At 41.1% G+C, this 21,309-nt stretch overlaps 1 protein-coding gene across 1 annotated transcript; it reads left to right on the forward strand.

Moving 5' to 3' along the window:
* Window positions 1-10,611: 10,611 nt before the first annotated feature.
* SPAM1 (sperm adhesion molecule 1) lies at window positions 10,612-20,839 on the forward strand. The gene is made up of 3 exons (XM_074984114.1): window positions 10,612-11,574; window positions 13,511-13,600; window positions 20,180-20,839. The coding sequence occupies exons 1-3, from the start codon at window positions 10,612-10,614 to the stop codon at window positions 20,837-20,839; spliced, it is 1,713 nt and encodes a 570-aa protein (XP_074840215.1).
* The last annotated feature ends 470 nt before the right edge of the window (window positions 20,840-21,309 follow it).

The raw sequence follows: 21,309 nt of genomic DNA on the forward strand, positions 1-21,309 counted from the left end.
GTGTATAGTTGGGATTATATTTTCCAATGTGCTTTACTTTGCATTTATCAACATTGAATTTCAACTGCCATTTTGTTGCCCAATCACCCAATTTATTAAAATCCTTTTGTAGCTCTTCACAATCTGCCTGAGACTTAACTATGTTGAGTAGTTTTGTGTCATCTGCACATTTTGCCAGTTCACTGTGTGTGGGGTGGGGGCGGGGAGGCGGGGGGCTCCTCCCTTCCCTCTGGTGTGTGTGTGTGTGTGTGTATCTGGGCTCCTCCCTTCCCTCTGGGTGTGTATGTGTGTGTGTGAACACCTGCTTTAAAATGCCTCTATTAGTAACTGATGGGTGCAGTGCCAGGGTCACATGCATCTGAACAAGCACACATGACCTTAGTACTGGTGCACAAGACAAAACTCACTCCACTCATGGACTGAAGATCTTAGAGGGAACAATGCCCCACCTGCCTCCTGACCCCACCTACCGCCATATCCCATCCCTCTTCCCTGAACACCCTGCACTCCACCCAACACTTAAATTTCTTACAGAAACTGTTTTATCACAGTGCCCCGCCCAGCTCCCAAGGCTGGGGAATAGGTTGTGATAGTATATTACCTGTTAGAAAGTTGTTACTTCCACCCCAGCCATGAATATTATAAAGGGTCCTCTGGAATTGCTCCCATCTTCTCTGACTTTTCAAAGATAATGACTAATGGTTAGCTATTACCTGAATGAGCTCCTTGAGTATTCCAGAATGTATTTCATCAAGATCTAGTGATCTGAATATATCTAACTTGTCATGACACATCTGAAGTTTAAACATGATTATTTTCAGCATCTATTGGCCAACAGCTATACAAAACAGAAATTAATACAAGGATGCTTGAAGAAAATTGGATGTTTGCTGTGCCTAATGGCCCCCCAATGCCTTGAATGTTCTTTCAGTTTTTGTTTTCCCCTGGATTGAGGCCAGCTAGTGTTTATTCAGATAAAACAGTTACCAGAGTACCCAGGTTATGCATAATCAATCCTTCAGGAATCTTCTGTAGTTAGTTGGTTTGTCTCCTAGGCTGCCTTTTGGGCTTTAGTTGTCTTCTTTCCTCACAAGGCTGTGGAATTAATCACTCTTCAAACACAAAACTTTCTCATCCTTATTTGGTTCTATTGCTCCTGAGCAACTATAGCTGAGTTTACAGCTATAAGCAAAGGCATCTTGCATCAATCTTATTCTGGTGTTCCAGCCAATGTAAGTCACTCACTACATTGACCTAATAGCTCCACCTCTGCAAAGGTTACAAAAGGCGTGACTCTCAAATATGGTGTGTTGTTGATAACATGAAAAGCTATGGTTAGAGCCCTGCACATCTGCAGATATCTGCATCAAATCCACAAATTTGTACAGACCATATTTGTGGATCATGGATCAGATGCAGGTACAAAATTGGCATCTGTGCAGGGTTGTGTTTCACTACAAAGACTAAATTCCAATGTATGTACACACTCTGTGTATGGAATTACAGAATGTAGGGATTTAGTCTTTGTGTTTTTGAAGAGGGAATATCTCAGTAACTATATCAAGATATTCTTGAATGCCCCAATATCATCAGCCAATTTACATTCTTCTTCTTGGTGGTCACTCAATAGCAAGTCAGATGTCTTCATGTTACCTTCCTATTTGAGAGTATGTTGATGGCTGATCAGCCTGATTCAGGAGCCATAGGTGTTACCACAGAAGAGGCAGGTGTTGGTAACTGTTGGAGGGGTGCAGGGGCAGTTTTTGACTCTCTTTTCTTCTTCTCTGCCTCACTTCGTCTACACTGCAGCAGGACCTTTCAAATTGTTCCACCCACTCGTGGTTTACTGCTCTCCACTGGAGACGGTCCTGAGCAAGGTTCTCCCAAGTATTGACATCGATGCTGCACTTTTTCACGTGTTCAGCTTCCACCTGAATGCCAGGTTGTAACTAGAAGGGCTTGAGTCATGGGAATGAGAATGTAATGAGATGGAAGTGAAAAGAGAAAGCTGTAGAGGTGCTTACCCGAGGAAGAGCCTTGCATGACACTTTTACATGGAGATGCTATTGCATATCTGTGACCACATGATGCTTGACAAAGGCATGGCTGAGAACCAATGGCAAGGAGGTCCACGATGGGACCACAAGGAGTCTGTGTCCCCAGCTCATTCACCTGAAGCTGTTGTCTGTCTGGATCACAGCTCATCTGCCATCTCTGCAAGGGATATGCTGTTGGCTGCTTGATGCTAGGATGGGGAAAGACACTCCCCTCACCAGCCAAAGATCTTCAGCTGTATACCCAAAGAGCATTCAGGATCAAGATGCACCTATCACCATGTCCAAGCAGCTACAAGTAGGCAACCATATCAGTTAAGTGGGGCATACAGACCAGTGCAGCTTAATCACTTGAAAGAAACAGGCATGACCATCTCACCACAAATGTGGTACAGCTCCACCAGCAACCCAAAGGGAATCAAAGTTTATTTACAACCGACAGTGATGAAGGCATTGCGCTCCAGGTGGGACCTGAACTCCCAGTCTTTGTCTCAGTCAGCCAATTAGCATCCATTAGACCACTGGAGCACCTAAAGGAAGGGAGCACTGTTTCTGACTGGTGGTCAACCAAGGACTGTTTGCATGTTAAGTAAATGTGATAACCACCATGCTACAGGCTGGTACAGATCATTCAGATCTGTGGGATTCCAGGAAGGCAACTGTAAGCACTCCAAATCCATGAATTCACTGACTTTTGCATTGAAATGGAGAAGGGTGGCTAACAGCATTGCTGGTAGTATATGTTAGATGGTGGTAGCATTTATTGGGTCAAACTTAGTCCTGCTTTTAGTGGACCCAATTTTAATGAGCTATGACCAGTTATGTCAGAGTTGAATTTAGACTCTCCCATCTAACCCTAGTAAAGTAAGATCCTTAGGTGCACTTCCTGGACCTAATCCAAGTAGCACTACTAGTTACCATGGGGGACATACATCATTTTATACCAAGGGAGTATGAATTGTATGATATTGCATTGGAATAGTACGCTCAGATTTTCAATCTTTCGTTGCAATTGCAATCTAGTTTATGATATACAAATAATCAAACAATTAAACAGAGAAAATTTATATGAACTATATAACCTACACAAATGTCTAAAACAGAAAAAGTATAAAGCAGTAGCCATTTTCCCAGACTCAAGGCACTTAGATCCATCAGTATGTACTCCCAGATAACCCTAGAGCAATTATAGTTAATATCTTCTAGAGATAATTGACTTTTGACAAAGCCAATGGCAGCTTTATTGATCAGCTCACTTAGGCATACCTTCACAACAGGAGACTGAAAAAAAGCAACTTTTATTAGACCTGTCATCATTGAGCTGCCCCAGAGGCAACTCTTTTAACTGAAAGCTATCATGTGAAATAGTCTATTAACTTTAACACTCAAGAATACATTACCATAAGCTTTGAAGGCAAAAGTTTCCCAACAATCAATTGAACAAATTTTAATAGGATTGGACAAATCCAGAGGAGCTTTAGCTAAGCTGATAAATGTAATATACAACGCAGTCATTTTTACCTTTTCTCCACATCCATGATGTTTCAGTCAAATCTATTTACAAGTAAATTTAATAAAGTCAAATTTGTGCTCTCTACTGCTCCAATTTTATTTCGGGGTAGGAATTCCTGTGCACAATGTGTGATAATTTTATTTTATATGATTAGTTGTTCATGTATAAATGGAAGATATTTGCTCCTGCTCCCCATGATTTCCAAGAATAATTTCTTGTTCTGTCTCCAAAACAGTATGTTCTGTAAGCTGAACGCTTGGGTGGCAGCCCAGGAGAGAGTCAGGTGCTGCCCAGTTGATTGCCAGAGTGCTCAGAGTCACCCACAGTGGACAGCATATGTTTTTATTGGTGATGCACATCCATACTTGCCTTGGTGCTCATGGATGGAAAAAAATGTTAGAGGAAGCACTAATTTAGAGCCACAGTATAAACATGGTGGCTTACAACAGAAAAATGTTCCTTATTTGGTTAATGTGGAGAAGTTCTAAGTTACAGTGGTCAGCAAAACAGAAAAGTAAAGTTAAATCAAACAGCAGGTCAGCTACTTGCACACTTTGGGCTTATCTCATTCATGGAAGTCAACAGGACATGATGAGTGACTTCAATAGTGCAGGATCAGACCCTTCCTAAAAATACTTGACTATTGAGTGGGATATATTATAACATTATATTATGGTGAAATTGATTGGTAATATGTAGTTTATCATATGAATATCCAAAATGAATCATATAAAACCATATTTTCCCACATGTTCACTCCTTATTCCCCAATACAAATTCTATAGACTTCTGTAGAAGACAAGGCTTGACAGAAGAGTAAAGAAACTTCCAAACATTCTTTTTTCCCTCAAAAATTTCCAATGGAATTACATGAAACATAATTATACTCCATAAAAATCATCATCTTTTACTTTTTATCAAAGCAAAGTTTCTATATTGGCATGGTATTTTCAGCATTAGCATGGCATTGGTACACTTTGTTCAGATCGCTTGTTACTGCTGTACATATTGCAGCTACCCTCTGGAGCACTGTAATGAATTACATGGATATGAGCCATCGATAATTTGATATCAGAAATTTCTTTATAGGAAGACAGTGTTTGGGGATGACTTTCCTTCTGCTTCTGACATATTGAAACCAGACAACAGCTCCAAAATAGAAATGAAAGCCAGGGATGATAAAGACCCCACCCTGGATGAATCTCCCCCAACCAAGAGCACCAATAGGACAGAGAAGAAAGCAAAGCCAACTTATGAACCTTCCGGCCTTACCATGGTTAATTTTTGGCCTTATGGAAAAGCCCCTATCATGGTCCCCTGTGGTTTGTCCCTCACACTCCACTTCTTTTCTCTCCCTATTGACTTATAGTACAGCTATAGTATGATATAAAAAAAAACAAAAAATTGTGACATAGCCTCTAAGCCCATGTCAGATGACTTGAGTGCACAAGGCTCAGGCTGCAGGGCTATAAAATCACAGGATAGATGTTTGGGTTTGGAACTGGGCTTTAAGACCCTCCCCCATGTGGAACACCAGCCTGAGCCCAAACATCTACAAAACAAGTTTATGTGTCTTTTATCATGTGAGGGGTCTTTTTTTAAAGCATCAACATCCGCTGTCACAACTGGCTGTAGTAGCTCTTCTAGTCCAGTGTCTCTGTAAGATCTGACCAGTTTCTGCTGAGCCCCTTGGTAGCCCATAATGTCTAACCTGATCATATTCAACTTTGATCACAAGCAGGCAAAATTTACTTACTCAGGAAGTTGACATGTATCCCCAAATTTGGCCTCTCCTATCCCCCAAGGAGAGACAGTCAATTATAAATAATAGTAACGCACTGACTACAGAAGTAGTTTCCCTAGCTACTTCAGTAATGCTTTCAATTACTGCACATACCGCTACAAATGCCCAACACCTCTGTTAGGGAAACTATTAGCAATATCAGCCAGAGATAATGCTCTATAAAAGATCTAGTGATTTCTTCTCAGTTTCCCTCTGCCAGCTGTCCCCTTTATTAAGTATGGGAGACATTTGTTTTGGATAACAGTCGCACAAGAATCATTATCCGGAAGGCTGGCTGATAAAAACTCTCAATTTGCAGAGGCATCCAACCTATCTTAAATTACTACTCTATAGCGTAAAGAGCATAAAGGGAAACTCCACTGCTCCGGAATACGTCCTTAACCAATCAGAGATGAGAATGTTCATCTATCAAGCAGTAAAAATGTTACTGTTAGTACAGCACCATCCTCCCTAATCTTCCCTAGCACACTGGGCAGTAAAGTCACAAATCCCAAGGGAAGGAGTTTGCCAGTAGCATAGTTACGTATGGCAAATAGGTTAATCCATAGACTTTTCCATACTCACTTGCTCAACATTAATTCTCCTAAGAAAGGCTTGTCTCTACACATCATTCTATTAACATACAGTGTATGTTAGAACCGTACAGTATATTACTATAGAACTCCACTGTTAAAAATAGATCTACCAAATTCCATAGCCAGTGTTTCCTGGATTATTAAGGTATAAATTGCCTAGCATATGTGCATGCAGTATGTCTGCCCACACAAGTGTAGAGCTCCTTGATACCGGCACAAACTCTAGGAACAGAGGGCATGATTTTTAACTTAAGCAAAGACGGAGTTAGTTATTATATCAGACAAGACTTTTCTCATAGGCTGCATCTACACTACAGAGATCCTTTGAAAAAGTTTTTTCCAGAAAAGATCTTCCAAAAAAACTTCTTTTGAAAGATTGCATTCACACACTAAAAAGCAGATTGAAAGACCAATCTGCTCTTTTGATAGAGAGGGTCCATACAGCCCCTGTTCTGTTGAAAGAATGGGCCAAGGATTAAAAAATCTGGCACCATGAGAACTGCTCTTTCAAAAGAAGGGTCCATGGAGCATCTACACATGCTTTTTTTAAAGAATCTTTTGGAAAAAAGTGTCTCTTCCTCATCTGGGAGAGGAAGGGGGTCCCTGGAAAAATGGCCGCATTCATTCAATTTCAGATCAAAAGAGTGCATTTTGTATGCAGATGCTCAATGCGTTTTTTTCAAAAAAGGCCTGGCTTTTCTGAAAAAACTTGCTAGTGTAGATACAGCCATGGAATCACTCAGATTTGAATCTGTTGAAAGATCTAGAGAAAACGGGTAGTATTGTGAAAATAGGTAGTATAATGACTGAGTGCAAGAAAGAAGATGGATATTCACTCAGGGTAAGATTATGGTGGGCCCAGGCACAATATGGTTGAGGAACACAAAGAATGCATGAAACTAGCAGTGGCACTATTCACCTTCCCCAGGGGGCAGGTAAGGAAAACCCCCTGCAGAAGTGTAGCCAGACAAAGTCTCCCCCTTACAAGCCAGCTTGCTCGCTGCCCCGCCCCCCCCCCCACTGAGGAGCGCACAGGGCACGGAAATGGCTGCTGACAGCACAGTCTTTGATGCCCTCATTGAGGCCCAGATGTGCTAGCTTATCATGACCCTGAGAAGCAGAAAGTACAGCTAAAAGGCTAACAGGCCAAACTGTCAACAAGAGAGGGGGGGACCCTCAAGAAATCACCGCAGCTGGCATTGATGGATTCGATGACCACACAACCATCCCAGAAGGAGAAATCTCCGCCCGCACAAAAAGAATGTCCTGTACTCTCAAATTGCTTATCTCCTGTCTTACAAGTGCAAATTAAGTAAGAATTGCCCTTGTAACAAACTGGCGTCACAAAGACAGACCAGTATGATCTGGCACCTTAGATAAGAAAGAGAATACGTAACCCAAAAAGGGGTATAAAAGGTGGGCCCAGCAGAACTCTAACTTTGAGTGCATTCCACCAACTACCTGCTGGTCAGGTCAGGTGATTGCCTTCCGAGGTCCACAACTGGGGACGCCCAACCTCGTATTCTTCTTTCCGCAGAATTGAGTGACCGATCCGGCTTGGCTACGCTGGTATCGAGAGACGCAGAGAGGGTAAGATACACCCATGCTAGGTCTCCAACTTTTTTGTGCACAGCTAAAGAATTAAAGCTCTGTAACTAGATGTCGTTGTATCAAGATATCATTGTGTTAGATGGTAACAGATATCTTTGTATTGGATTGTAACGTAACTTGTTAACACCTGTACTTTGCTAGCATATAAGAAGTAGACAATAGCCTTTTGTAACCACACGCTTATAACTGTAGCTTAATAAACTTGTAACTAGTTAAGCTCTGAGCCTGACTGCTGTTAACCCTTTTGTCACTGCAACACAGCCAGCACAACAAAAAGAACTTTAACCGTTTGGTTACTACAGCCTGGCCGTAGGAGTGCTAGCAGCTCCCTGCTCTAACAGTAAAAAAACTGGGTTGTTTAGGACCCAGGGGAGTACCTCACCGCACATTACCCGGCCACCGGCTAACAAGAAGTCAGCAGAGCTGATCAGGCACAAGAAGAATAGGAATGCACCCAGCACCTGTTTCAATGGCTACAGAAAGTCTGTGGAAAATGATGCCGGGGCGGGGGAGGGATTACTTCTTGGGTTTAGGTGAGCTGTGGTTAGCACATGACCAAAGCCAGAGGGGGTAAATGTAGAGTTTCCCTGATCTTGGAGATGGCTCAGCGCTGATTTGGCCCTTCATATGACTTAGGATATCTTTCAGTTTATTCTGAATTCCACATGGCTGCACAAAGCCCCAAGGAGCTGTTCTGGGAAAGTCATTAATCTGCACTGCTTCATCCCTACCCTTTTTTTTTTCCTACATTCTCTTTCTCCCACCTCTCTGCTGCCCATTCAGACTGTACTGGTTCCTTAACACCTGGCTTTCCTCTACCCTGCAACTAAACAGTACACAGAAGGCATTGCAAACCTAGCACTGAGCTCTCTAGATCTGAACAGTGTCCATGTTATAACCCATATTTGCATGTAGAAGGAACCCTCAGCCCTGGTGCATCCCCCACCATCAGGGCCCTGTTGGCCCAGTAAAATGCCATCTTTGCCTAGGTTTCACTGAGTGAGCAGGTTTAATAAGTCCCATGAGGCTTGCATATTGAAGAGCATCCCTTAGCTGTCTAATTTATTCAACCCCAAAGGCAGAACAAGACACAGACAAACCTTCACCACTTCTCTGGCCCATGCCAGCCTACATTCCCTGTGGCCCTGATGGTTTCTCTCATTTAGATAAGGGCTTCTCACACACCTTCTCTGTGGAGTTGGGTTGTAGTGAAGGGCAGCTTCAGGGCTTTAACCATCTTCTCGTCCAGCTGGACCATTTTATCAATCAGTCCATCTACACCAATGCTGGGAAAGTTCAGCAGGCACGCTAGTCTCTTCTGCTTTCATCTCCCTGCTAACTCAGAGCCCTGCAGGAGCCTTCTTGCTTCCCTGTAGTTTCTAAAAATATCTGCCCTGTTATGAAGGAGAAGGCAGCATTCAGGCTGGCCCCTTTCTCACTTCATTTCTTATTTGCTGAGAGAAAGAGTGGCCCCACCCTCTCTTTAAGGCTCCAGCTTCCAAGTCCTTAAAGACACTGTAATGAAATTTCTTTTAATTGCTCCTCTTTTCAGGACACTTTCCCCTCTTTCCATATCTCCTTACATCTTGTGTCTCAGACAGCCCAATATTCTTAATGACCATAATTCATGATGGGGAGGACTGATCCATAAGCAGTCCTGCCCTTAAGGGACAGGCTACCCCATCACACTGTATTAATTTATTTTCAAGTTAAAGAGTTTAGTTGTGGTGAGGAGGCACCATGCCCCACAAGGAAAGCTGAGTCCTAAAGTCTTTGGGCCTGGCTTGGGCATAACTCATCTTTGAGCTCTGAAAAGTATGGCCTCTGTACCATGTTTTGCAAGAGTGCAGTGTGCACTTGTTAACACTTCATACAGAGTTGGCTCTTCTAGATTGTGTAGAGGAGTGACACAGGGCAATGGCCTACCTTTCTTACCACCCATTTGGGAAGGGGAGCACTGCCAAGGGAACCAGCATGGGGAAAGTCATATATAATCTTGCAAACCCACATAAGTCTGGTCATAATCAAGCCTGCAGATCACAAACTTTATTTTCCATGGATTCCTTGCCGAGAGATCTTTCATGCTGCAAGTCACTTGCTGATACAATCACTATATTGTTTTAATAAAAATATTCTGCAGGAAGGATTGTCACAACAACTTAGATTATGAAAAAGTTCCATACTTTTTTAGTAAAGTTTGACGTATAGGCATACAAGTGTGTTTACTGGACTCAGAAGTGGAAGAAAGAGAGCTACTATAGTATATTGTAATGCGTATGCTACTTTAGGGGTACAGTATATTGATAAGAAGAGGAATGCAATAGGAATACAAGACAAAACACATAATCAGAAGAAAACATCACCCACAGTTTTTAATTAGAGCAAGAAAATGGTCATAACAATTACCCATACAGTATCTTTAATTTGGACAGCTCAAAGTGCTTTGAAAAATGAATAGCTTCAGAACATCCTCATGAGATAGATAAGTATTCTTATACCCAGATTCTTATTGGATAAGTAGAGGGACCAACTGCTCATTGACCTTGAACAAAGCTAAAGCCATGAGTCCCTGGCAGAATCAAAAGTAGGATGGGGTATCAACTCTGTTCCTTGTTCTTCCCAGACCAGCTTATATCTTGTATTTTATTGATTCTGTGATGCTATGCTGTTTTTTCAGTGAGTAGGAGTAGTCTCTGCTCCCTGAAAAATGCCAGTATTTCCATAGCTGCAAATTATGTCTATGTTTTAAGGATATTCTAACAAGATATCCCACTTCACATCAGGATGACTTCAATCTCTTTTTCTGCATTAGGTTGGGAACAACTGAGAAGCTTCCTTGAATGTGCAATGAAGCAATAAAGAACATGACCTACTCAACACACCCGTTTTACCTTAAGGCATATTCCAGAATGTGTACTCCATTTGAAGAAATATATTATTTTACTAAAGTCTTTGACTGGCTACCATGGCTGTGAACAAATGTAGAGCGTTTATTTGCAGCTTGATCAGAACCAGCTCATTCCACTGTATATACTGAGCCATTCATTAAGCGACATGGAAACCTTAAGCCAAGTCCAAAGCTATGGTAGCTTTATCACCTCTAACAGAGCATCCTGGCTAGTGTTCATTATTATTCTAGTTACTTGCTGCTCATCTTTGCATATAAGAGCCCGGCCTCTTATCCCCAGTTTGCCTTTCCTCTCCATCTGGAATGCACCTACAGAGCTTTGCACTGAGAAGACTGGAGTTCAGCTGGATATGAGACTCTTTCACTTAGTAGGAAGCACATTGAAGACATCCACAGATCAGAGTATTACTATATTCTATGCAGACAGGTTTGGCAATTATCCTTACATAGATGAGAACACTCATGATTCATTTAATGGTGGGATCCCTCAACTCTGTTCTCTGGAGAATCATTTAAAGAAAGCCAAGGATGACATTAATTTCTACTTGCCTTCAGATGAACAGGTTGGCTTGGCTGTCATTGACTGGGAAAACTGGAGGCCACTATGGATACGGAACTGGGGATCAAAAGACATTTACAGACAGGAGTCTGTTGAGTATGTTCAGCAGAAAGATTTAAGCCTATCAGAAGCTCAAGCCAGGACTTTAGCCAAAATGGAATTTGAAGCTGCAGCAAAATCATTTATGTTGCAATCTTTAAAACTGGGAATATCAATGAAGCCAAATTATTTGTGGGGATATTACCTTTACCCTGACTGCTATAACTATGATTACAACCAAAATCCCCACAATTATACCGGAAGCTGTTTAGATACTGAAATAGCAAGAAATAATGAGCTTAATTGGTTGTGGGAGGAAAGCACAGCACTTTACCCATCTGTCTATCTGGAAATGGCCTTGAGATCTTCCAAAAATGCACGACTCTTTGTTCGTAATAGAGTTCAAGAAGCCATTAGAGTTTCTAATGTCTCCAATGCCACCTGTCCACTTCCCATTTTTGTTTATACACGTCCAGTGTTTTCAGATTTCAGTCAGGAATATCTCTCTCAGGTGAGTGAGACTGGGCTAGCTCTTAAACATTTGTAATAAAAGACACACTAAATAAAAAGCACAACACATTTGCAAGTTGATTAAAGTAACCTGTGGAAATGAGGTAGGAGGGTGTTGGACAAATAGATGGACTTGTGTTGAAATGAAAGTGTTAAAACAGAGTCACAAAACTTAAGTTAATTCATCAATTCTATTCGGTCAAGCCAAAAGGGTTGAATACTCCCAAACTTCTTCCCAGTAAGTTAAGAATAGTAGTTTATCCAACATGTAGTGAAATGCTATGGAAGTGTAAAGAATGTTATTGCATGTTAATTGAAGGAAATATGAATAAGCTGTTGTTTTAGGTGACTAGTTAGGGCCTTTAAAAACTGACTTAGAGGCAATTTTTAATGATACTTAAACAAAGAATGAAGATTGTGTTTTTAAAAAAATATATGTTTTTGCCGAGTTTTACCTCAAGAGCTGTTAAGAATATAAAGTGTGATTGACCCAGGTTTTTTTAGAGCCAACCGTTCCAGACTCCAGTACCTCTTTCAAGAGTCTGATTTGTCTCCAAAGTTTTACCTTTCCTAAAAACTGACTGCTTATAAAAATTGAACATAAAAATACAAAAGGACCATGGTACATTAGTACTGAAAAAAATACTTACTTTCTCATTTTTATCATATGCTTATTACATGACTCAATTGAAAGACAAATTAGTGTACTTGCATTTCAGATGTGGAGTGTAAAGCAATATAAAAGAAGTCATTGGATGGAATTTTGGTTTGTATTGACTTCACTAGTGCATTATTTATAATTGTAAAACCAGGCAAACACCTCGATGAGCTGGAAGGCCTCTATGTACTCTCAGTGTGTGTCTTGTTGGTTGATAACCACAGTGCTAGAGGACCTTAAGACCTCAAGGATGTCTTTTGTGCATTCTAAATCTCCAGCTGAAGAGGCAAGTTTGTCAGCTCTTCAATAGCAGCTTCCTTTCTCTAAAAATTTAAATACTTTTTTGTTAATTAGGCATTAACAAAGCAACTAAACCAAAGTTTTAACAGCAAACCCCTACCTCACCCTGTTGCTCATGGGTTTTGTTCTCTGGACTCTAGGGATGTTACCATTTCACTAGTTTCCCTGCTATCCGGGAGCCTGCTTGACTAGGTCAGGGCGTGAATTTCTGATGTGAAAAAAATGAACAGAATTTAAAAATAAATCAAAACAAAAAACTTTTTATATACAACATAGGGAGGCTAAAATGGTACATGTGCACCGAGTGTTTCCTTTATGGGCCATTCTTAAACATGCTCTCAAATTCTGCTGTCATTTTTGCAGTATAATTTTGTAGATCTGAAGAAACTCCACTGAAGTCAGTGGGGTTACCTGGGATTAGATGTGACTAAACAATATATAAACAAATATTTTTAAATTTGCCTATGTGTAAAGTCTGGGAGTACCCTGTGTCCTTCCTTTCCTGGAGAGCAGAGGAAACCAGTGGCATTGACTTTCCTTCCTGCTGCTTTTCTGCTTTGGCTCCCCTTGTTGGCCAAAGCATTTCCCTGAATGAGGCCTTCTTGTCCCAGCCTCAAGTATCACTTTTGAATTGGACAGCACCAACTCTGAGTAGCCAATAGAGTTGATGGGAGGTAAGAAGTGGGTGGGACAAAAAGGATCCGCTTGAAGACATGCCATTGTGTCTCATGAATTTCTAGGAGCTCAATTTAAATCTTAGGTCTCTGAACCTTTCAAATGGTGTTAGGAGGCAATATTGTTTTGCATCATCTGCTCAACTCTGTCCCAAAATCCACCAGCAGAACTGAGAACAGAATGTGACTGTAACGTTTAGTTATTTGCTTCAAGGTAGTTATTCTGGTTATGCAACTTATTATATGTACTGCCTATTACTGAATCATACTTATTTTACTATTTATGCTTGCACCTTTGCTTTCAGAATGACCTTGTGAATACCATTGGCGAATCTGCTGCATTAGGTGTCTCTGGAATTGTAATCTGGGGAGACCTGAATTTAACGCTGAGTGTGGTATGTCAGATTAACTACAAACAGTTTTTAAAGAGCAATTTATTCTTTTTCCTTAGAGATGAAAATCCAACATATTAATTATAATTTATTTACTGGTCTCAGAATTTCTACTTTAAACAATAACTCTGCTGTTTTCAGATGACCCAGGCTGTGTCTACACTAGCTCCCTACTTCGAAGGGAGCATGGTAAATAAGGTGTCAGGAAATCAGTAGTGAAGTACTGCGGTACATATGCAACACTTCATTAAGCTAATTCTCCCCTGTGGCAACTTCAAAGTGTTAAAGGAGTAAAGGAACTTCGAAGTTGCCCAGGTACTTCGAAGTACCGGTGGGTTAGCCGTGGCTATACGCAAGCCGGCACTTTGAAGTTTAACACTTCGAAGTTGCCGTAGGGGAGTATTAGCATAACGAAATACTGCATATGCAGTGAAGCACTTCATTAATAATCTCACAACACCCTACTTACCATGCTCCCTTCGAAGTAGGGAGTGAGTGTAGACACAGCCCCAGAGTCTTCATTGAGAAGAAAGAAACCACCTTTGAGACTTGCTGGCATCCTGGAAGTCTTAATATATGAGTCAGTACCCAGCTTTTAATCTGACATGTGCTGCTAGAGATGAGTGACTAGACAAGCTACTAGGCTAGCTGCAGACAGGTTGTCACTTCTTTGGTTAATTTAGGAGTTCTGAAATTTCTTCATAGCATTCTGTCCTAAGGTGCAGAAAAGTGTTCAGGCCTTGTGTGATGCAGCATCCTCCTGGACTGTTGATATTTCTAAGGGTATGGTTAGGAAAAATATTTAAAATGTTAAAAGGGTCAATCTGTTAAATGCCATGGTTAGCCTATACTCTGTTCCCTGTGCAGAGGATGATAGTACCTCGACTGACTTCTATAGGGCTACATCTACACTGCAGTGATCTTTCAAAAGAAGTTTTTCTGGAAAATCTCTTCTGAAAAAACTTCTTTTGAAAGAGCCCATCCACACACAAAAAAGCAGATCGAAAAATTGATCTGCTCTTTCGATAGACTGGCATTGAAAAAATCACACATCCCATAGAGATGGAAGGGACATCAGCAGATCATTAAGTCCAGTCCCCTGCCTTCTTGGGAGGACCAAGCACCGTAGCTTTTTTTTTTTTAAAAAAAAAAAAAAATCTATTTACCCCAGATTCCTAAATACCACCCCCCCACCCCACTGAGTTCATAGCCTTGGGTTTAGCAGGCTAATGCTCAAGCCACCAACCTATCCACATAGGGACTGGGCTTCTGAAAAAAGGACTCCCAGGGTGTCTACATACGTTTTTTCCTGAAAAAGTCTCTTGGACAAAGGTGTTCTTCCTCATCTGGGTGGGGAAGAGGGGCTCTGGAAAAAGTGTTGTGTTCTTTTGATTGCAGATTGAAAGAGTGCATTTTGTGTGTAGGTGCTCCATGGGGTCTTTCAGAAAAGGCCTGTTATTTTTTTTCAAAGGAATTTGCTAGTGTAGATACAGGTTCTGAGAAAGATGAATGGTAAAAGAGAACCTCCCCCCGCCCGCCACTCCCTCTTCATTTACTTTAGGAAGGTCAGACAGTTTGAGAAACACTGTTCTGAGGATGCCTGAAAAAATCTTTTGAACTAGCCCATTCATTTATAGTCAAGTCAGCCTATTATAAAATGTTGTTTGTGCACTTATTATGGTTCCCCCACCCCTTGCCAGTCTGCTAAAGGGAAGAAATTGGACTGGCCACCACTGTTAGCGTCCCTTGTACAGAAAAGTATACCCACAGAGATATTCATAGTTTTCTAAGGACTGAATTTTCAAGAGTCTAAATGTTGACTCAATTTGTACATGCTTGGTTTTGATATGCATATCATTTGCACAATTATTATGACAGAATTTACATTGGGAACAGCCTTTAGAATTGCATTTGCAAGTGATTAGTGTAAGCAAATGAGTTTTTGCTTAGACTGATTATAATTTATACGCACAATTGTTCAAGTTCTTGTGTGAGCAAAGCTGTTCATGGAACAAGCTTTCTGAGTGGTTCTGTCAAATCATTATCCTCCTCATACAAATCCCTTCATCAGACCCACTTCTGTCATAACTCCTCCAAAAAATTAATCAGATAAAATTTGCTGGCTAAAATACCTTCAGCTGTTCTCTCCCTAAACACTACTCATGCTGATCATTCTTCTGACTATTTTGATGATATCGCTTCCCTTTTGAATGCTTTTCCCATATTGTAAGCTCATTAGAGCAAAGACAACAGGTAAATATTCAAAAGTGCATAAATCATGCTGGTGTTTTTGAAAGTGTTAATTTGGGTCTCCAGATCATCTTGGGTGCCACTGCAGTCAATAAAAGTGAAGTAAACTAACTGATGTAATCAGTAATGGTGAAGTCCATTAGCTCTTCTGAAGACTGGAAAGATAGTGGGTTGTGTGTTCAAAGACCCATGCTCTAAATTGTCTGAGAAAACCACAACCCATTACATAAACGCAGAGGTGGCAAAATTATGCAAAAAATTACTTAAGTAAAAGTGGGCGATGTACTTAAGTACAAGTCACTGATGTACCTCTTGAAAAATACTTGAGTAAAAGTACAGATGCACATACAAACACAGATCTCAACATCTTTATTATACTCAAGTATACAGAAGTGAATGCAGCTGCACTTTTTCTTGAGTAACTTTTTGGGTATTTTTTCCACCTCTGCATAAAAGATAGAAATAAATAGACTGGACTGCTTGAATTAAAGACCTGTACTATGAAATGAATTGTGTGCACCAATATGGAGATGATGTTTCACATATAATCTACATATTGGTGTACATAACAAAATTCATTCTGTGGCAGGACTGGGGTTAAGGGAGGGGTCTCAGGGCTGGGGCAGATGACTGGGGTGATGGGATGATGGCTGTGGCTCCAGGTGCAGGATCTGGCATGGGGCTGGAAATGGGGGGTTTGCGGAACAGGCTCCCCAAGAAAAGAAGGCACCCTCATGCCTCTTTCACTGCAGCAGCTCTGGGCCAGGTGACAGGCATCTTCCTGTCAGCTGTGGGACCCTTGTGAGGTTGGCTTGGGCAAGGAGAGGGACACCCTTTGCTATGACAGCTCCCTTCAAGACTCCTAAAAATGTCCCTGGTTGGCATATCGTAAGTGATAAAAGTGGACACAGTCTAGAAATGGGAGTAAATATTTATCGTTGAATTCACGAACTGTAGTTTAATTGGTTAATGTTACTTGATTTAATTGGTTAATATGAAGTGACCACCATGGATGAGATTAATCTGAGTTTCATAAAATATCAGAGGGAAAGATATGTGGAATGGAAGGAGAAATGTTGACCACCTTGGCTGCCACTCCCACTGTGTCCTGGTTGGATTTCATGCTATTACCACTGAGCCTACATTATCCTACTCCTGAAGGCATCTTGACCAGGCCAGATAAGAGACAGGGAACCAAATGACATTCCCATCTCCACCAGCTTCTACTAAATCCTAGATAAGGCTGGGAAAATGAGAGTTTTTGGTTCCTGATCCCCTTACATATTATTTTCCTTCCCTCACTTATTTCTTCTCTTTCCTAGCTCACTCCTTTTCTTCCACCTAAAAATTAACAGTGTGCCTGGGCCAGTCAACCCAGCTTGGTCTTTTATAATATAGCTGGGAGCCTGTGACCATAGAGGTAGCTTAAGACAATGCCTTGAACAGTTTGACTCAGGTACAGGTTTGCCAGGTCTTAGAGCAGCTGATTCTGCAATGTGTCAGTGCTGCTCCAGCAGCAAGTTTGCAAGTACAAATCAGACCGGGAACAGAAAACATAGATTCCCATCTTCCCTATGGCTGTGTCTACGCTACCACCTTCCTTCGAAGGAAGGATGGTAATGAGGCTGATTGGAGTTTGCTAATGAAGTGCTGCCGTGCACACGTCTAGCTACGGCGCACCTGCCGGTATTTCAAAGTGCCAGGACATCTTCCAAGTCCCCTTACTCCTCAAAATTTTTAGGAGTAAGGGGACTTGGAAGATGCCCTGGCACTTCGAAGTACCAGCAGGTGCACCACGGCTAAATGCGCACTGGTACTTCAAAGTTTAAAACTTCAGAGTTGTTGCGGGGGGGAATTTGCTCAATGAAGTGCTGCCTATGCACGGCAACGCTTCATTAGGAAACTTCGATCAGCCTCATTACCATCCTTCCTTCGAAGGAAGGCGGTAGTGTAGACACAGCCTATGCTATGCCCTTTCAGGTCTTAGCCTTGTTTTGCCTTAATAATATATAGACTAGGTCTCCACATGCCCCCAGCTTCGAAGGGGGCATGTTAATCAGGGAGACGGGAGATCACTAATGAAGTGCTGCGCTGAATATGCAGCACTTCATTAGGCTAATCCTCCACGGCAACTTCTGACAAAGCCAGAAATGTTGAGGAGTAAAGGCACTTTGAAGTAGTGCGGGCACTTTGAATTTCCAGCAGCTACATGCAAGTCAGCACTTTGAAATTTAACACTTCAAAGTTGTCTCAAGGGAGAATTAGCCTAATGAAGTGCTGCATATCCACCAGAGCACTTCATTAGTAATCTCCCATCATCCTGATTAACATTCCCCCTTCAAAGTTGGGGGCAAGTGTAGACAAGCCCATAGGGTTGAATTTCAACAACAGCTCCAGGCCATCCAAACAAACTTCTCTTTCCCCACTACCCCAGAAGTCCAATTATCAGTTAAAAGGCTGTCAGATAGAGCTTCCTCCTGTTTCCAGCTAAAGATAAAAGGGATTAGGGTTACTGTTAAAATGAAAACCTTACTCAATACTTTATTTTTCAAGTGCTTTAACTGTTTCCCATTCTTTTCGGTATCCTTAATAAAGGAGTTATTTTTTTTTAGTGGTGGCTGTTACAGGGTAGTAAGCAATAACGTGATATGAAATACCAGATCTTGTTTTATTCATGAATATTTTAACAATAAACAAATGTTTCATTTTAGCCTTGTTAGATACAAGGCAAGTCTTTGTTAGGTTCAGCACAACTGATAAGAGAGGGAAAAAACCAGAGTTCCCATGGCCGTGTCTATACTAGGTTATTGTCCTGATTTCAGCCATTGATGAGCAGCCACTGACGTACCTGCACCAGTACAAAGCCTAAACCAGACAGGGTAGGCTAAATATTATTAGCATGATATAGGCTACGTCTACACTCACAGGGAATGTCGAAAGCTGCTATGCAATTTTAGGTACGCCAATTGCATCCCTAAAATCAATTTTGCAGCTGTCAACATTGGCCCCTGTCTTCACTGCAGAATGTCAATGGGAGCACTCCTCCTGCTGACATTCCTTAATCCTTGTGGCTTGCAAGGAGTTTCGGGTTTAACATTGATCCCAGAACATGCAATTTCATGCATGTGCGAAATGGTGCCCTGGAAGATTGAACCTAAATGTTCGATCTTCTGCAGCTAGTGTAGACCTAGCCATATACCAGTACAGTTTACCCCAGGATAAGCTTCACTGGTGCAAGTACTGGCTTTGTCCTTGTGCAGGAGGTGTTGGGTGCCTAATCAGACCAAATGCCCCATGTAGACATAGTCTCAGGAACAAAACATATTAAAAAACAACCTCCTCAGTCACTGATTATAAAACCACGCCAACTAAACAAGAAACCTGTGCCAGTTACACAAGAATTGGTCAGTCAATGAGGCATACTTTGAAAATATTCCTCAATGTGAGGAAGTTCCCAAAATACTTTCCATTTCAAAGGCAGAGTCCTTGGAGTGTTCTGTTCCAACCTTAAATAAACAAATAAAACCAACCAAATGAACAAAAAAACCTGACCGACCCTTGCTTCTGCAGCTGAGGGATAATCAGCTTAGAAGAAAAAAATAAGAGTTTCATGGAGACAATAATTTTTAAAATAACCATTTGAGAAGACGTAGAATTCTTCAGGTTCCCCTAAAAAATAACAGAAATTTTGGTCTCTTAGGCCATTTCTCTGAAAGTGGCATGCTAATAAACAGCCTGAAATATGCTAATGAGGAGCAGATGTAAATTCCCCACACCTCATTAGCATAAGGTCACATGATTTGGACTCTGGAAGACGCTGTTTGGAAAAAGGCATCCTTCCTCATCTGGAAGAGGAAGAAGGCCACTAGAAAATGGGCTGCATTCATTACATGACATATCAAAAGAGTGCATTTTGTGTGGAAAAGCTCCATGGTATTTTCTGAAAAAGGACCAGCTTTTCTGAAAAAAAAACTTGCTGGTATAGACGCAGTCTTACATCTTCTTAAAATACGTCTGACTCAAAAACTACTGGTGAGCCACAGGAAGATAAAGTGAAAGATTTAATATTTCTTATTTCTGATATTTGAATGCTCTTAGTAAAATGTCCATCATCTACCTAGGATAATTTTGCCCTGATTATTTCAAAGCATAATAATTTAATAGATACATTTGCTTGCTTCCAACAACCAATGACAACTGTCTTTCTGCATTTGCAATATTTCAAGAGAAACATTGATAATTAGTTAAAACAAAGTTATTGAGATAATACTGACAACCATTTTCATATTGAATTGTATACTGAGCTTTTAAAATATGATTTTCTTGTTGCAGAAGTCTTGCAAGACTTTGGACAGCTACCTCACTCACACTCTGAACCCTTATATCATCAATGTAACCATGGCAGCCAAAATCTGTAGTCAGGCATTATGCCAAGACTCTGGTGCATGTGCACGAAAGAACTGGAACTCCAGTGACTATCTTCATCTGAATCCAGAGAATTTTGTCATTCGGATGTCAAAAGATGGAAAATATTCTGTAAAAGGGCAGCCCTCATTTCAGGATCTGCAGGAATTTATGGAAAAATTTTATTGCCGTTGTTATGCAGGCTACAATTGTGAATCTAGAGTTGATATAAATGACATCCATGACCTCAATGCCTGCATTTCAGAAGATATTTGTGTTCAAGTGTCCTTAAATTCACTTCCTAATGTAGAAGACTCTTGGGGCAGGGCCTCCTCCAACATGAGCGTATTTTCATTCACTCCACAGAGAAACATGACGCTCTCTGCCCATAATACAACAGCAGGCTTTCAGCAGACTATTAGGAATACCACATTCAGCGTATCTACTGTGGGACATATTAATGTCCCACCTAACAGCAGTGATGATTTAGAGATACATGATACTTATAGCTTCAGTGGTTCATCTGCTGATGAGATGAAAATATTGAATGTGGCTTTTTCAATTCTAATATTGAGAAACCTAATCTAAATGAAAAGACAGTCCAGTAGCACTTTAAATACTAACAAAATAATTTCTTAGGTGATGAGCTTTCATGAGACAGACCCACTTCTTCACATCATAGCCATACCAGAACAGACTCAATATTTAAGGCACAGAGAACGAAAAATAGTAGTCAGGGTTGACAAATCAGAAAAATAAGAACATAAGAACATAAGAATGGCCATACTGGGTCAGACCAAAGGTCCATCGAGCCCAGCATCCCATCTGCCGACGGTGGCCAATGCCAGGTGCCCCAGAGAAGGAGAACAGAAGACAATGATCAAGTGATTTATCTCCTGCCATCCATCTCCTGCCCTTGTTATGAAGGCTAGGGCACCATACTTTATCCCTGGCTAATAGCCATTTATGGACCTAACCTGCAAAAATTTATCAAGCTCTTTTTTAAACCCTAATAGAGTCCTGGCCTTCACAGCCTCCTCGGGCAAGGAGTTCCACAG

The sequence above is a fragment of the Carettochelys insculpta genome, chromosome 1, assembly GCF_033958435.1.
Source record: "Carettochelys insculpta isolate YL-2023 chromosome 1, ASM3395843v1, whole genome shotgun sequence".
Taxonomy (NCBI): domain Eukaryota; kingdom Metazoa; phylum Chordata; order Testudines; family Carettochelyidae; genus Carettochelys; species Carettochelys insculpta.

What these genes read in the sequence shown, in the direction of transcription:
- SPAM1 (XM_074984114.1), top strand. Translation starts at nt 10,612, where the DNA reads ATGGAAACCTTAAGCCAAGTCCAAAGCTATGGTAGCTTTATCACCTCT. An exon ending in GTCAGGAATATCTCTCTCAG is followed by an intron (nt 11,575 to 13,510) that starts GTGAGTGAGACT and finishes CTTTGCTTTCAG; the next exon opens with AATGACCTTGTGAATACCAT. An exon ending in TGAATTTAACGCTGAGTGTG is followed by an intron (nt 13,601 to 20,179) that starts GTATGTCAGATT and finishes TTCTTGTTGCAG; the next exon opens with AAGTCTTGCAAGACTTTGGA.